General features: G+C 36.4%; 1 protein-coding gene across 7 annotated transcripts in view; it reads right to left on the bottom strand.

The window, feature by feature from the left end:
- Positions 1 to 18,548, bottom strand: part of TAF2 (TATA-box binding protein associated factor 2) — a 60,832-nt gene that overhangs the window by 38,218 nt on the left and 4,066 nt on the right. For 4 of the 7 annotated variants that reach the window (XM_085573944.1, XM_085573942.1, XM_085573941.1 and 1 more), the window contains exons 4-10: positions 9,635 to 9,753; positions 8,147 to 8,288; positions 7,527 to 7,758; positions 7,024 to 7,208; positions 6,344 to 6,457; positions 4,996 to 5,095; positions 3,324 to 3,409 (exon numbers count right to left, since the gene is read on the bottom strand). In XM_085573944.1, coding sequence (XP_085430070.1) covers positions 3,324 to 3,409; positions 4,996 to 5,095; positions 6,344 to 6,457; positions 7,024 to 7,208; positions 7,527 to 7,758; positions 8,147 to 8,211 — 782 coding nt within the window. In that variant the 5' untranslated portion in view covers positions 8,212 to 8,288; positions 9,635 to 9,753. Of the gene's footprint in view, positions 1 to 3,323; positions 3,410 to 4,995; positions 5,096 to 6,343; positions 6,458 to 7,023; positions 7,209 to 7,526; positions 7,759 to 8,146; positions 8,289 to 8,910; positions 9,052 to 9,634; positions 9,754 to 18,548 lie in introns of those variants that run through there. The other 3 variants (XM_085573945.1, XM_085573940.1, XM_085573943.1) reach the window with 2 other exon arrangements.

The following is an 18,548-nucleotide window of genomic DNA, read 5'->3' on the forward strand; positions in this document are numbered from 1 at the left end:
CAGGATGTATGCAGCTGGCATACAGCAAGTACTGTACAGAGATTAACGACACCTGATAGCTGCTGTGTAGTGCTGCAGAGACAGTGGAAGCACCAGCACATTGAGCAAGGGACCTGTGACTGAGTCTGGAAATTACTCAAAAAGCAGCAATCTTCCTGCTCCATTTCCATTTAAGAGTGACTGCATATAGTAAATATTTTGTATTTAAATAAATAATTGTTGCAATTCAAGGAAAGTAGGAATTTTACAGCTCACAGAACACTTTCATGTGATGTGCCTAAGGAATTTCTTTCCTTTTATTTTAGTTAGCAACTTTGTCTTTCAACATTTTGGCAAACTTGGTATCTTCTAAATTAGATAACATGTCAAAGAAGACTAGGCAGTTAATACTTAATCCTTGAGAAGAATAAGACTTTTTTGCCTCCTTTTAAGGAGACTCTTATTTGAGAAGACGAAATTATAGATAGTCTGACTTAATTTTCTTGATGAACCAAGTCTGTGGCAACTGTATGTTGCTTGGCTATGTTTCTTCTTTTAGTATTTTTCACAGGACATCTGAGTTTTCCATGAATGAATAACACACATCTGAAGAAACCAGATTCGCTGAGTTTCACTAGCAAGTGCTCTAGAAAGACAGTACCAGTACTTAGCTCCTTGTCTACAGCCCTTAATACTTCAGATGACAAGAACCAAGGGAGCTGCAATACCTTAACTTTCCCATCCTTCTATTTACTGGGAGAATCCCTTGACTTTGCTCATGAGTATCTGTTTAAACATCTTAAGAAGATACAAAAAGAAAAATGTTTCTAAATTTAAGTATTACACTTCTTAGGTACAGTAATTTTGTGAAAAAAAAGTACGTAGGTTAACTCCTTGTTTGTAGTTGATAAGCAGTTGCTGAAGTCTCCCCTTATCACAATTCTCCTGTTATTCTGAATACTTCTCTATTTTGAGGTAGGGAAGGAATAGAAACCATGAAAGAACTGAAATTCAAGGAGGAAACTGAGGTTGTGGCTCAGACATTATATAATAATTTGGTCTCAGAATAAAAACTATTTATCCAGCTTCAAATTATACAAATTATTGACTTTTGTAAAATTCTTTTCTTGCAAATTACAACTGAGCCAGTACCCACAATCCCAAGATCGCTTTCTAAATTTACTAAGTGTTGATTGATTTTGGTACTGGTTACATTATTTAACTGCAAAAGAAACTGAGTCAAGTTTGCATTTGACAGTTACATCTTGCAGTTCTCTCAATATTAATACATTTCTTCAGATTATATTTTTCTTCAGTCATTGTAGTTCCACAGATTTTATTGAACTGGCACCAGAACAGTGTAAAAATTACCAATATGGACCTTTGTCAAAGTAGAAAGTGAACCAGCTTTTCCACAGAATTTTGTAATGTTCATGCTCCTGAACACAGTCCAGACATTCAGTATAAACCCTGTTAGTAAGCTTCTTCCATACAAAATGTAACTATATAAGTTTCTATAAGTTTTTAATTTTTACAGTAGGGTGGCACCAGTACAACCAAAGGCTGAAGAGAACCACAGTCTGAGAGAGGAGGACAAAACCAAAAGGTTACACACAAAGCTTTGTTCTGAAGCTTTCATCCACATGGCAGTTAATCTGAAGTTTTCTCTCCCTCATTTTCCCAGGCTCTAGGATTTTGTCTTTTAGAATAAGCACTTTGGAGTGCAGTGTTTGTGCTACACCAGACATAAACAGGAAGAATCTGAGACCTTTGTTTTGCACACAAATTAATTTGTGTGTCTGAAGGAAGTTGGGGTTTTGTATTTTTTTTTTCCCTTGATGATTTATTATATTTTACTTCTAATTTAGCTGAAAATGAGATTATTACTTAACACAAGTTTTCCTTATATTATAATTAATTGGAACTGCTGTGCTGCAAATATGTTTGCCAGGAAACTGTATCACAGAACAAAGAAATGAAATGCATAGAATATAGTAGAGAAAAATGGTCTAGGCTCCATTATGAAAATATTTTCCTTAAATACAAATTATCTCTCAGAGTCAGGAACATACCCATAATTTACATACCAGGGAACTCTGCAATCTACAAAGAAGACCAAGCTGTAATTCATACTTAAGTGATGCTATGGTTACTATTAACAAGCTGTAATACAACGAAGTAGTAAAATAACTGTAGAAACACTTTCCAAACATGAATCACAGCAAGGAAACACACCTTTAAGATCATTAGGACAAAATTTTGCCAATTATTTGTGTCAAATTATAGAATAGAATTCTAGAATATAGTGAAACATAGTAAAACTATCAGTTAGAAAGAGATTTCAGAGTTTCCTTCTTTAAAAATCTCTAGTTTCATCTGATCTTATTACTGTTAATTTAGTGATTTTCATAATTCATTCCATTCTAAATCCAGAGTTTTAACTTTAAATTAATGAAATCTGGATTTGTACACAATCAAATGTAAAAGAAACACTGTTATAGGCAATTTTCATAAGACAGGGGCTTCTGCTGCAGTAAAGAACAGAAGCTGACATAGTAGTCTACCTGCACAGCCTCAGTCTTGCAGTTGTGCACATGCCGCTTGTGTGTTTCCAAAGAGCAACTCCTTTGTGTAGCAGTGTTAAATGGAGATCAATTTATGAAAGAAAAGAAAAATCTAGCAAAAGCTTGTCACTGAAACCCATATCAACTTACTGATCTGACATGTAGTAGTATTTTTCCACCTCCAGTGTTCAGTACTACTCAGTGGGTAGTACTGGAGTATTACAAGAGAGGGGAGGGGAATCATTCTAAGCTAGACACACTGAAGCCGCAATTATTGGGAAAATAAAAATCCAGCCAGTTCACACTGGTAACTAACAGTACTTCACAGATGACTGATCTAATAATTTTCTACCCCCAATATACTAAGAAATCTCAGTCTAAGACTACAAGGTGGTATCTGAGAGCAGAAAGAAAAAAGAACAAAGAAATAGAAAGCTGATGATATCATTAAAAAAGCATGAAAATTACTAATCACTCCAGAAACAGCTCACATCAAAATTCTGGCTCCATGTTCTCTCTTATCCTCTTACTAAAAAGCACTTTTGTAAAGCATTAAAAACATTAATTATACTTCACTTCTTTGAGATCCAAATTGAAAGAAAAATAAAATAACAGGCATTACAATATACTCACGATGTACTTTATGAGACTGGTAATACATGCCTTGGGCAGCTCGAGATCTTCAGCCTTTGGCTTTGTGCTACACAACACACCCAAGGCATATATTAATGGCCCCATAAAAACATACTCTGCAATGACTTGCAGCTTAAATAAACATACTTGTCTTTCTCTTTTCCTCCTCCAAATATTGGATGCAGTAGAACTCCTCCAGTCTTCAGTTCATATGCCACGATTTGATCTAACTCCTAAAAACAAAATACCTAAGTAAGCATAATTTTGAAGAGCAGAGAAATTATTTAAAGAAGACAGGAAAGCTTTTAATATTGTTCAAGTCATACCTCCTAATAAGCTTGTTTACAAAGGGAGAAATATTTTAAAATCAGGGATGTTCCTCAAATGAAAAACAATAATGAAGAAGAAATTAGCAGCTTCTACTTGTTCAGGGCCTGAACGGGGAACTAATGCCAAACAGTGCTGAACTATATTATAATCATATTATTCTTCAATAAATAAGTTGTCTTTGTCCAAAAGAAATAAATGTGATGAGCATTTCATCCAATGGAAAACAACAACAGACACACACAAATAAATATATTATATAGAGATATAAATAAATAAATATTTATGTCTGGCCTAAGCTCTGCACTGGGTCTGAACTTGTGGGATGCCAGGTTAACAAGCACACCTTAAGGCAGGATGTTTCTAAGGACTCACTGTCACCCAAAAGTCAACATGAACCAAATTGTGTCAGCTTAAGCACAGGAAATGGAAATTGCCTGCAATGTGTTGTTATAAATTTTCCAAATGTTTATATGTACTGAGATTTATTGATACATATTCACTCGCACACTTTTATATATTGGTAATACACTACAAAAATGGCAGAACTGGAGGCTGTGACAGCAGCACCCCTTTTGGACACCTTTACTTTAGTGTGGACAGCTAGGGAACAACATAAGCAACTTCTGCTGCTGACAGCAGTGAACGCTTCCAACAGACCTCCATCCAGGTGTGCTGTTCTCTGCAGCACCTACACCTTCAGCACAGACAACACAAGACTGGAGAACTGAATGAGCATTAGGTAGAGAAGGAAATGGTACTGGTCCCCAGGTGAGTAAGGGATGTGAATGGAGCAAGGGGGACAGGATTTACTTTTTGCAATAGGGAGAGTAAGAGAAGGCGATGAGAGGAAGAAGATACGTATCTGTTTGTGAAAAAATGTTATTTGCAAAGAATGAGAGTCACCGCTGCTATCACTAGAAAGTACCTGTTTCAAAGATTACATTTGGAAACGTAAGCTACAGATAGAAATTTGTTTTCCAAGAAAAAAAATCACTACAAACAGGGAATTTTTTACCATTTCATTATTTCATTTAGTCCTTCAATGATACAAAAAGATACCTGAACCACCCATCCAAGCTAAGACTGGAGCCTCTCTGAGCTATATGAATAGTCATCACAGCATAATAAATTCACCAAATACAAATCCTTATGAATCCTATATTCTATTCTATGTATTCCAAAAGTAGTATCTTTTTTTGACCCTTTTTTTTTTTGTTCAGAAGTCCAAAGAAAAAGAGGAAAACTTATTGCATGGAGAGACAACAACAATTATTATTATTTATTCATATGGCAGTCACAAAAATCTATTTTGGTTTGTATGCTTGGTGCTCTTCCTTGCATTAAGTGGTAAAAATATTCTAGCTTTGAGGTTTGTCACTACTAAAAAGGTCTTTAGATTGCAATGCAAAGCAATATTATATTTGGTTTTTATACTGTATTTTCTTTGATGCAAAATGTCAGAAAGGTGTAGAAAATGCTATGATAGTACCTGTTTAATCCAGTGGCGATACTCGTTAACACCAAAGGTTTTTTTCATCCAAAGGCCATAAATGTAACCAGAGATTCCCTTTAGCACCCATTCATCTGACCTATTATAAGAAAGAAACATGAATTGTATCACTTCAGAGGAAATTTTGTAAGGGATGGCCAGCTCAAAAATAGCCACAAATTTCAAGAGGTTGTATAACTTCTCTAAGTCAACAGAAGTCTGATGAACTGTGAACCAATTTATGGAACCTGGCACCTGGACAGAACCAATGAAACTGAAAAGTCAGTGAAAACTGAACTTCTACCACAGAAAACCAGATTAAAATATAAAACCTATTTTAGCTGGAACAATAATAATAAACAGGTGGAAATGGACACTAAAGTTAAAGCAACTGCTAATTGATATGATCTTAATTTCTTGACACAACTCAATGCAGTGCAGAAGATCTGGACACCAAGTAGACAAAATACCTGTCTCACAATTTGGTGGACACTCTTGTAAACACACCTTCTGTAAATTATGTTCTAAGAGATAAAAACCAGACAAAAACTAAAACATGATAATGAACTAGAACCTTAAAGAGAAAAATGATACTGTATACAGGGTATGATGAAGTAAATAGAACAAGAACTTGGAGTCATCATGGAGGATGAAAAAAATTGCCTTCATCACAGAAGTAGGCTAGAAATAAAGAGAGCCACAGAAATTACAACAGTACAATTTAAGGACATGTTGCTTTCCCTTGTTTAAGACAAGTATGATCCGGGACATAGACTTTTGCCATTAAAAAAAGTAATGGGTTACTTGTTCCCAATAAATAAAGTGTATGCAAAGGATTTAAGATATGTATTAATCAGAACTGCAAGAGCTATTTGGGAAGGTTTTCTGACACATGGAGTTATAGCCACCTTAGAAGGAATTTTCCTATTTGACACTAATTTTTGCATTCTCCTCCCTGAAAAACTTCTTAATTTATTAGTTCTGTGCTCTACAAGTATTTTGCATGCAGGCTATACTTCATCATCCAAAATATCTAACAGAAATTGACTGATAATGCAAAAGAGTTATCTTTCTAAAATTTTCAGATGCCAAAGCACAGTACAACATTCAGGAAGATATATTCAATCTATGCAGTCTTTACAACTTTTATCTCTCATGTTCTCCTTTCAAAATGACAAAAATACTAATGGATTTTCATTTATTGGGCTGTGTTTATTATTCTTACATTTTTTCCCATTTTTGCTTTCTTCTACCATTGCTGTTTTACTTATTTTGTAATTTGCAAATTAAAATTTGAGCTTCCTCGATACCCCCCATTTTTTGAAGAACACTATGGTAAAATACTTACCAGGACATTCTGGATATGAAACATCCAAAGAATTGCTGGGCCAGGGCCTGTGCCAAGCATCTCCTTGTCAGTGGAGTTTCATCTATAATCATTGCACTGTGCAAGAGATTTGTGCTGGAGCCCCAGAAAAAGAAAATAACACAACATGAGCACTGGCTCCAAAGAAACTAAAAAGACCTTGCCTTAAAAACCAAAACAAGTAAAATAATTTCTTCACTTTTTTCAGTAAGATAGCAACATCTTTTTTAATTTTTAATAATCGTAATGCAGGCAGATCTCCTGCTATTATCATCTAGACACAACCCTCTATATAGAGTCTAAGTAGTTTAACTGGTGATATCATCTTGTGTTCCTGATACCTTATTCCAGCTGGAGAAAAATAAAACACAATCAAACTTCTGAACTTAATTTGAGATAAAATATTTCATACATGGCATTTCTAATTCAGAAGGAAAATCACCACCAGTTTTTTCTTGCAGTAAATCCAACATCTTTATAACAGATAAAAATGGAAATGGTGTTAGAAGCCCATAATGTCAGTAAAAACAAGCCTTTTCAAACTAGAAAGCCCAACACTTAGGCTACAAAAATAACTAGAATTTCACATATTTCTCAATAGTCTTGGATCTAGAGCTTCTAGGCCCATGGATTTAGAAGGTGTAATTTCCTCAAATACGAACCTGAAAATACTCATGGATGCATAAGCAGCTACTTCAACATAAGCTTCATCTATAAAAACAGTCTTGAAACAGGAGTAAGGATAGCGGCAAGTAAGAATCTCCTCATAAAATTCAAACACCTCATGAAGGTATGATGTGGTATGTTTGAGCAGTGGAAGAAGTTGTGGTAAGCAAAAGTGAGTCACCTACAAACACAGGAAAATTAGTGGCAAGACCTACAAACATATTTAAATACATAAATATCAAGTGTATTATATATCTCAGGGAATTTCAACAAATTTGCCCCATAAATTCAGACATAAATGGCACTGCTGCTTATTTAAAGGCTTGTATTTTAGAAATAAATTTAAATACAGGCATTACTAGACAAGCTTTATCATACATACTGATGAAGGTTGAACTAGAAATACCCATTTTCGGACTAATGTATACTGAATGCAACATGAAACACCAGCAATTCTTTTTCAAAAAAAAAAGGAGGCTTCTATGATGAAGATTATTACCTCATGCATGTATGGATCAACAAGGATTTCAAAAGGTCCAATTGCCAAGGAGATGTTAGAAGCTGCAGTTGGAATAGTCAACATGTAATGAAAAGTCTTCTTTCTCATATCGTGGGTGTATACAGTTTCCACCAAATCTCCATTTGAAACAGCCACCATTGCAGCATCTACAGTATACTCAAGTTTCCAGGTACACAACTCAGAATATGAATCCACACAAGGAAACCAAAATCTAGAAAAGTAAGGATTAGGGAGAAAATGGTTAACAATTATACTTAACAATTATACTCTTATCCACAGGTGATTTTTCTTTCAAGTTCCAAACTATATCCCTAAATACTTTAAGAATATATGAATGTTGACATACTGACTTCTATAATACATTAACTTTATAAAGCTTTACAAGCTTTTTTTGTCTTTACCTCCTGCTGAGCTATAAAGACTAGACATTCTAATTACTAATAATTAGATGTTACTTCACATTGGTAAGCTCCTTTCAAGCACAAATTAAGTTTTAGAACTTTTTAAACTTGAAATAATTAAAAGAAAATATTTGTATTTCCTACACTTTGAGAAGAAATTTGAAATACAAATCTAACACTCAAAAACAATTTTCTTACCTTGTGGAATTTTGATAACCACATGAAAAGACATGAGCCCCTCTTTCTGCCATGTTGCCCTCCATGTTGGGTACCACAAAATGAAGGCCTCCTTTTGGCTGGTCCAGAGAAAAGTTTATATGCACCTTCAGGACTTTTAACTCTGCAGCACAAAGACCAAAACTGGACTAAGTCTATACAACTTACATGAAAGTTATTGCAGAATAGTAACTCAGTTTTGGACTCTAGGTCTTTGAAGATTATGGGATAATTTCATTCTCATGGACTTCCTGGTCCACTTACAAAGTACAGCTCAAAGCTTACAAAACTGAGACCTTCCTAAGCACAAGTTACAGGAGATGCATTTACAAGAATCTTTATTCACTAATAAAAACTGCAATTGGAGTCACATTTCATCTTCTAATTCCCCAAGAGTGAAGCATATTTATACACTGTATCTAACAACTGGCACCTTGCTGAAAAAATTTTCTCCAAAAAATCTATGAAGCAGGCACGTTCTTACAAGACATATTATTATTGTTTGCAGTTGCTTAAGATCTCTTATTATAGTTAATACTTTTCCTGTAATTTAAGTGTCTTCACTTTGGTTTAGTTTCAAAGAAATCTCACCTATGAATAGATTGGCAAACAAAGAAATTCAAGCATATGCTGAAATTTATCCCACAAGTCTCACTATATTTTGACACTGAAACACTGAAAAGTGAAATTATACGTGTTTGAATATTTCCCCTTCTAGGCTTGCACGTAAGGCAACAGGGACTTACACAAAACTTAAACTAAACAGAAGTGTCTTTCCCATTAAGGTGCATCTGACAATATTGCATAAGTCAGCCTCATTATACAGTTGTTATTGTTCTCTCAGAAGTCTCATAAATCCATGGGAAAAACCAATAAAACCATGCAGGAAATAATACAATAAACTAGTAGATCCCTGTAAGAAAATAATCAACACTGAAGAGTAACTCATTAAAACAGTTGCTTATTCCAGATCTAGTATGCCAGTTTATAGAGCCACAGAAGGAGTCTACTTGCACTACCAAGTCAATTTTAAAATTTTAAAAATTACCATTCCTTGATGTGAGATGGCATAAAATTATTAGACCTTTGTAAAAAGATGTATGTAACTATATCCTTGTAATTTTTTTTTTTTTTTTGTTGGATCATGTATATTGCAAGCAGCTTCAAAATTACAATTTATCCCCCAGTACACTCCATTATTCCCATTTCCTCAACTATTCTCCTGGGGTTGTGACCACCCAAGAGTATGCTTGTATATAGTGTCAAGAAACCTTGCAACACTTCTCTCTATTACCAAAAAGTGAAAGTACTTTCCAGAATTCAGATGGACAGGAAAAAGGAAACATTAATCAAAAATTCATTAAATAATGTAACACTACTTCAATTTCTTCAAAGCTACTGTCTTCCTAAGCAAACTTGTAGTTGACAACTCTGACATCTTAAATTCATTTTTCAGTATGGTCTCTTTACCATCAACATGTTTCCACAGCTCTGAGGGAACCTTAATGCAGAGCTCTCCATTTCCAGCATCTGGGTCCACAGCACTGACAGCAGCAGCATAGGCATTGGAGAAATAGTTGAGATTCCTCCTGTCAGAAATAGCCAGTTAATTCTTAAAATACAGTTGTGCTGAACCACAAAAAACAACTCTGGAAGTTAAGACAATTTCTATACTGAATTTCAAGGTGCATAGACAACCAAGTGCTTTGTTTTGTTTTTAAAGGAGTAGAAGAGAAAAGGAGCAAAGATTAGATTTCAACAAGCAGAACTTAAAATATAGCTCCTGCAGAAGTGATCTGTGATCAAAAATACTTAAACAGTAATAACTCCCAATAAACTGAGAAATGCTCAGTGCTCTTTTCTTGCCAGTAATAACTACATTTATTGTAATGGAAATTAAAAATTCTGGTTTTTATTTTGGATGGAGTTTGTATATCTTTATTCTAAAGCTCTGTCTTGAGGATCTGGTTCCTCATACATTGCAGTTTTGCTTTTATTTTGCTTTTCTAAATGTTAAGATTTTAGCTTGGCAATGGTATTCTTCTCCTTTAGCTTGATGGACAGGAATAGGGGCACCTGTAAATAACATATAAAATATTATATGCTAGGAGTTTTGGCTGTAATATACAAACATAGAAATATGTGCTATACTTTTTTAGTTTCTAGTTATATTTGAAACATTCTTCTTTCTTAAAGTGTACATTTTTTATATAAGATGCAAACATGGTTTTTTTGTAATCAGGTTTGAGCAACTCCATACCAGAGTGGAATCCTTTGAACCCCTCAGGGAAATTCCCGGGGCCTCGCCCTGGAAGAACATACCATAGTCTCCACCTAGGCTGAAAGAGAAGACTTCCCCACCGAGCCAGGCAACACTGACCCAGTTTTCATTCCCCATGTGCTCTGAATTCTTGTGGTTTCTCCTTTCCTGTTTCCTCATTGGTTGTGGCATCCCTCATGGCCAGCCCCATCTTCACTGAAGAGCAATACCCTTTGTCCTGCCCTTTGAACCAGGCCCATGCCCTCAGACCATTGGCCGCTGACCCCTACGTAACCTTGTGCACACCACATGGCTTGGTCTTTTGTCCCTGATTTCCCCTTTGGCGTGCTGGAATAAACCCTGGCTGGAATTTATCATATAAAAGGCCCTTCTGCCTCTCTTGGTTGAGCAAGCTGTGACAAGTGCGGTGTGTGGACTTGACTGCTTGAATGCTTACCCAAGCTGCTTTTCCACAGGAGATGCTTATTGGGAAATAGGTAGCAGCATCCACCATCTAAATCCCACGCTGCTACATATCAGATTAATTGCTCACTTAATTACAAAGTCGGATCATTACTTCAGTTATGACTTAGATTAATTGTTTTCAACTGAAATGAGCAGGAACAAGCATATGTCTTCTGTTAAAGTACTTACAAGCAGGATGTCACCTTATTATTCAATGTGATTATATTTAACACTGGAGTACAAACAGTCAAGTCCAAAATTAACCCTGCTTTTACGGCTTTATGCAATAGCTTGTATACTTTTTCAAAATGGATTTCTAAACTGTTTAAAGCACGGAAGCAAAATCTTTCTTAATTCTAATTCTTCGGTACACGCAGCTTTTCGAAAGTGTTTAACTTACTTATCACCTTTTCCACAGAATTTAGGTACTGCTGATGAATTCAAGCACAAGCAGGACACAGTCAAGCATAAAGCAGTCAAGGAGTCACAGAGCCACAGAACAATCTGGGTTGGAAGGGACCTCCTAAGGTTCTAATCCAACTTTCCCGGGAGAGGACAGTGACATCTTGCACTAGGTGAAGTGGCTCAGAGTCCTGTGCAACCAGACCTTCAGTATTTCCAGAGATGGGGCATCTACCACCTCCCTGGGAAACCAGTTCCAGGGTTCCACTGCCCTCAGAGTAAGAGAGTTCTTCCTTGCACCTAGTCTAAATCTACCTCCTTTTAGTTTAAAACCATTACCCTTTGTCCTACTGTAACAAGCCCTACTAAAAGGTCTGCCCCATCCTTTTTATAAAGCCCCCTCTAAGTACTGAAAGGTTGAAGGAGATCTTCCTAGAGCCATTATCTTCTCCAGGCTGAACAACCCCAACTCTCAGCCTTTCCCCACAGACAGGTGCTTCATCCCTTTTACCATCCTGGTGGCCTCCTCTGGATCTGCTCCAACAGGCCCATTATCTTCTGTGCCAAGGACCTCAGAGCTGGGTGCAGCACTGCAGGTGGGGCCTCATCAGAGCGCAGCAGAGGAGCAGAATCCCCTCCCTCGCCCTTGCTGTCACACTGCTGGTGATGCAGCCCAGGACACTGCTGGCTTTTTGGGGTGCAAATGAACATTGCCAGCTTATCCTAAGCCTCTCATCCATCAGCACCCTGAAGTCTTTCTCTGCAGGGCTGCCTGCAATGCCTTCATCCCTCTCAACCTGTACTGATACTGGGGCTTGTCCTGACCCAGGTGCAGGATTACTGGACCACAATGGAGTAAATTAACTTTTGGCTGGGGACTCCACCTTCCATGGAATCTAAAGTCTACACAAAGCAGACATGATCTCATTTCAGGATTTTGCTCTCACCTAACCATTCTCTCTATTCACCATCCATGGAGAAAACAACCCAAATTACAGTACCTTATTTGGAAGAACAAAGTGTAATGAACCATGCCACCACCAGCATTCTGTAAGTTTACGTATGTCAAAGACCCTGCTTAATATTCTGAATCTTCCACAACTATAAAAAATTTTGCTAAAACACTGAAATATATTGAGAACATATTTTCATGTAGTTCTTCATCTTTGGCAACAATACTGCATAAATTCCCTGGCACCACTACCAAGGCCGAGAATATCAGGAGCAGTAAACTTTTCTATTTTACTTGAAAGCTTCTGAATAGTAAATGGGACCATTTCAGTAGAGAAACTCACAAACCTCAAGTTTAAATATATTTTTATTTTCTTTTTTCACAGCTAACTGTACCTAAAGGTAGGATATAATGCCAACAATTTTTAAAAGGGAAAGTTGAGTTTGTACCCTAGAATATAGTATAACTTCAAGTATGCCTCCTGAACAATTCCCACCCACTTGAACTCCAGCTGATGTGCTGTGTCCTAGCCTCCCACGCACCACTACTACCTCACCCACTAAGGAGATTACTGTTCATCTGATCCTGTAGGGATACAGCTGAAAGTGTCAAATGGGAAAATAAGTACTTTTTCTCTAATCAGACAGGTTTTAGTTGGTTTACTTCCTTGATCTGCCATTCTGAGGGGTCAAAGAACCTCCCTAAGCAAAGCTGCTTTAAGCTGTCCCTCAAATGGCACCCTAGAAAGGCAAATACCACTGGGAAAACTCTATTTAAAAAGAGTCTGACTAAGACCTATTAGTAATAAAAAAAAAAAAAGCTAGCAACAGAAAAACACAGTAACATTCTGTTAGACTGTGTCTAATTTTACTCCAAACTATTTTTGAAAATTGACTATTATTGATAGGGATCCCTTTCCTACACAGTGAGAACTTGTTCAAACTTTGAGGATTGTGATGAGCTTGTGGCTACACTTTAAACGTCACTGGCTTCACAGACAGGAAAAGGTTATGATTTTACAGCAAAGTAGGGAGACTCCAGAGCTTATCATTTTATGGAAAACAAGTCTATTCTTATATTTCTATTTTTGTGAAGTGTTCTAGTTCAAATGGGTGATTCATTGTAAAGAGAATCCATTAAAGGCATAGCACCACAGATTAATCTTTTCATAGCTTGAACTATTCTCAATAAACTGCATATGGCCATTTTAAGAAAAACAGAGCATATGCCAAAAGTTACAGTCCAAGGAACAATGATAAATTTTCCTAATGCTAACTGTAGACTGACAATGAAAAAACAAATATATATTCATGGTCTTTTCCCAGCAGAGATAAATTCTGTCATCAGAATTCACCCCAAACACTTTTAATTACAGCCCAAGTGCATGCAGCTTGAGTGACTGTAAAGAAGCAATACTACAGAGATTTATTTTTTGAAATTACTAATTTATTTCAAGCTTTCCATAGCATTTAGTAGCTGCACCAGTGCTACAAATGTATGTGTCAAACATATAGTCTATAAACCAGTTTTCCTACAGTACTTAACATCAACTTGGCAAAGTAAGTTATTTGCTCTGCCTATAATTCTTTACTCTTCATTACCAGTAATTAATTTACTATTTTGCATTGCTTCCCATACAGAATAAGCACTTCATATTGGATTGGAGTACATACATTATATACCATGATATACATTTATCATGTATACCATACATAATATATCATACATAATATACCATTGGATATACCATACATGATATAATACATGCGCATATAGGTGATTTATTAATAGGGCAATGATTTGAATCTTTGTCATGCTCAAAAACCTAATTTTCATTCCTGGTCAAGTTTAAGGGCTTTGTCATCTCTCTTCAAAAGTGCTCTACACCTTTGTGCTGTGGTATAGGAATTCTCCCATTTAGTGTTTTCACCAAAACTACTTCAAACTATGTGCCACTCTATCTCTCCACCCTGCCCCTTGGTGGGCTGCAGAGGAGAACTGGAGCCACAAAAGGTAAAGATTATGGATTAAAATAAGAACAATTTACCAGAAACAGCAATGAAATAAGACAACAAACAGTAACAGCAACAATGCCAATGACAATGTGTATGAGAAAAGAGGTGAATGATTCACATGGTATTGCTCACCCCAGGTAACTCATGAAAGCACCTGAACCCTCTGCCATGCTATGGAATCTGGAAGCAAGCCTTTTTCCCATCCCTGGAAAATGAGGCAAGGTGGTATAGAATAATCTCCAGGTCTTAGCCTTTCCCTGCTCCTGACTACTGCAAAAATGAACCCTGTTCTGGCCTGGACACTTTGTTTATTTCTAACAAAGTCTATAATGATTTTTCAATTAGACAAGCATTATACCAGTGAAAATAAAGGCTATTTATTGAAGCAAGGCAACACATGCTCAGTACCACCAGATTTTTTCTATTTTGTGTAAAGTCTAAAGGCTGGATCATTGATTTCCCAGAAGAAAAAATACTGCAAGACAGACATGCTCTTAAGGTTACCACATTGCTCTCTCTCACAGCTTACTGCTGCTTGTAACTAAAGCAACAGGATTTCAAAATATCTTCAAATTTGTAATGATTCAATATTACAGGCTTCAAGCTAAAAAAAAAAAACAAATGAACCAGCATTGCACAGGAAAGCATTATGTGCACATTAGCTAGCTATACAAAAACATAGCTTCCTTTACACAATAATAACAGTAAAACGCAACATCTTCTCAGCCTGGCATCCTAAATATCCCACAAACGTGAAGCATTTAAGCAGGATCACCAAAAACTTCACTTATCACAGATCAAACCACTGCACCCAAACTTTTGCTGTATCTATTTAACAGCTTACAATGTCAACCATAAGATTAAAAATAAAAAAATGTTTCCTTTGTCAGTTTTAAATAAATAGGGCTGAGATACAAGCAGTTGTCTAAGTATTCAGAATACACACTGGGGTCTCTACACAGAATGTGGAAGTATAGCCCAGAAAAAGCAAGCTCCTTTCTCTTACACTGATAGAATTGAAAAAGCACAACTTATAAGAAAAAGAAAGATGAGGAGAATAGACAGCTGTAACACTCAAAAACAGCAGCGCCAAAACATGACCCAAATAGACACTCTTCAACACTATATGCAGTTGCCACAAGATTTGAAACTCTTCTCAAAAGCATGGGATTCTCTGCCATCATGTGCACACACAGTAAAGCAACGTAAATTATTTCATAGCTGTATATACAAACACCTGTTCAGGTGTTTGCTCAGTCAGGAAGGAAGTGACTGCTTTTTCTAAGTTCATCTATCTATTCTGATATGAAAAAGCCATGCTGTACTGAAGCCTTCAGAGGCTCCATCCTCAATGATACTCAAAACTCAAATGAACATAGCCCTGGGCAACCTACTCTACCTGATCCCATGTGAGGGGAATTGGACTGGATGATTTCAGACACTTACAAGTTAGAAGTCTAACTTTGTTTCTAGATAAACCTTTAAACACTCTCTCACTTGTCAGCTGAAGTTATGGTTTAGGACTAATGGATAAATTTGCAATAGCATCAAAGCTAAAAATATATTTAATATGTTAATTCATGCCTTCTAACGTTTCCTACAAATTTCACTGATTTTTAATTACCTTTTTAGTGAGCATTTTTCTGATATTCAGGGGAACTGAAAAAATGCATGACTGAAGAAAAATTATTTTACCTTCTTCAACACTGAGAATGTGAAATTACAGAGATCATGTGTCAATGATTTTTTCCTCAAAGATGCTAACACCCAATAGTACTATTTCAACTGAAAAAAAGTTGAATATTTCAATTCAGAACACAAAGAGGTGATCTCACCAAGAAGCAGTAAAAAAGACAATAGTGAAGCAGACAGAATTGTGTCATAAATAAAGATGAATTCTTCAACCCTCTTTTAACTGTTTTCTTGCATGCCAAAATTTTCACCACATAACCATGAGCCACTTCTCTTAAACCTCCTATGAGTAAACACAACCTATCAAGTCAGAGATGCTGTAGCAAGTTTTCTAATCTTTACTCCATACAGAGTTTTCCATTTTAAACAGAATTATTTTGCTAACTAAGCGAGTAAAAAGTCTTCAGATTATTTTAACTTTGATAAAAAGGTAGGAAAGTGTCCATTAAATTAACAATTTTTCTAAATACTTATGCCCCAGATAAGCTACTTGGAAAAAATTTCTTCACAGAAAAGACTGTAAAGGTTGTAACTGACTGCCCAGGGAAGTGGTGGAGTCACCATTCCTGAAAGTGTTCACGAAACCTGTGGACATGGCACCTGAAGATATGATTTACTGGTCATGGTGGTGCTGGGTTGACAGTTGGACTCATGATGATGATCTTATGGGTCCCTTCCAATTTCAATGCTTCTATGATTTTAAGTCTTCTTTTAGAAAATAGCATCTAAGAAACTAAAAGCGTTATCAAAACAATAGAAAATGTTTGTATATACAATTTTATAACCTGAACTTATACCTCTTACACACCACAGGGAGAACTAAAGATTGAAAATAAAATATTTAACATAAACAGGTTGCCAAGCACCATCCTCATTTCCCCTTTACTAGTTCAAAAGACTACTTAAGAAAACTGTGCAAAAGGAACAATCCCTGTAAGATCAGAAACAAACCATCACATCTAATCTGTCACAAAATAATTGCTGCAGCTAGTTCAGATGCAAGGGTACAAAGGACATCATCACTACACTTGCCATAACAAATGAGAACTTGGAAGAGACAACCAGACAATTAGATACAAAGACTAGTACAAACCACTGTTTCTAGAAGCAGTTCTTTGTAAAGAAGGGCAGAGAAAACATACTGATGATTTTTCTGAAGTACTAATTCTAGAGTTTTTAGATTTCCAGTATTTCTGCTCGCAATCCTGCCAAAAGAGCAGAGATGCTCTATTTACCTACTCAACTGTGACCAGTATTTCAATGGAAAAACACATCTAACTTCATCTAACATTTTGTAACTCATGTTGCCTTTAACTTCTGAGATACAGAAAGAGGCATACTAGTTTCTTGTTATGAGTATTTAGTGACCTCTGTCTTTCAAAACTATGAATAACATGGGAGTTATGAAATACAGAGATTTTCCATTAAATTTGAATAGTTTGAACAAAAAAATCCTCATCTTCTCCACAAAATGACAGAATTCCCTCTCCGAATCCCTTTTTTAACATAATGGGATTCTTCACTCTGATAATTTGAAATGCTGCTCCTTTCTTACACCTTCCAGGAGTTACGCAGGATTCGTTATTACAGAATCACAGAATGGGTGAGGTTGGAAGCAATTTCTGAAGGTCTTCTGGTCCAACCCCTCAGCTCCAACAGGGTCACCAGAAACCACTTGCTCAGGAGCATGTCCAGATGACTCAAATATTTCCAAGGATAGAGACTACACAGTCTCTCTGAGTAAATTGTCCCAGTGTTCACAGTAAAAACTGTTTCTTGATGTTCAGAAGGAACCTCCTGTGTCTCAGTTTGTGCCGACTGTGTCTGCTCCCATCAGCGGATGTGAGTTAAAATATATGAAATTCTATCGGAATACAAGAAAATGCCTTTTACTTTGAGGGTCATCAGCACTGCAGGATGCCTGGAGAGACTGCAAAGATTCCATCCTCAAAGATACTCAAAACCCAAAGGGACACAGCCCTGTGCAACCTATTCTACCTGACCCCATGTGAGAGGAATTGGACTAGATTATTTCAGCCAGTTTTTTACAGCCTAAAGGACTCTGTGGTTTTTGGTTTTTTTTTATCAGCTGCTGTTTAACAACACTTTCACTAGAAGTTTTTTAACAATCCCGCAAATTGTAAATTCAACCAAGCCAGCCAAAAGAAGCTGTGAGAATATAAATGTTCCAGCAAATCAAAAGAGAATACCTAGGGGAAACATGTCCCCATATGCTCTTACCAAAAATGAAATGGCTAAAAGATTTTTTGCTAAAGCCCCTTCCCACATCAATTCCCTGGTGTGGGAATGGGGAATATCCCCTGTCTACCCTGAGGTGCTCTGACTCCCAGGAAAACACTGACTTTGACCGTCATTCATAGGAAAAACTTCCAAAGCCTCAACAAAAGTGTGAAATAGATTGCAGAGATTGTAGATAGTAGTGTAGTATGTCACATGAGTGAAAAATTTAAGTTTTAAGATTTTTAGTATGTTACAGATGAGTTCAAGATTGAAGATATAAAGTGTTGTCTCAAATTCCTTTCTTCTCTCTTCTTCCTCTTTCTTCTTGGGTTTAGGTGGTATCTTGTAATTAAGTAG

This window comes from Lonchura striata, chromosome 2 (genome assembly GCF_050655825.1).
Source record: "Lonchura striata isolate lonStrDom1 chromosome 2, ASM5065582v1, whole genome shotgun sequence".
NCBI lineage: Eukaryota > Metazoa > Chordata > Aves > Passeriformes > Estrildidae > Lonchura > Lonchura striata.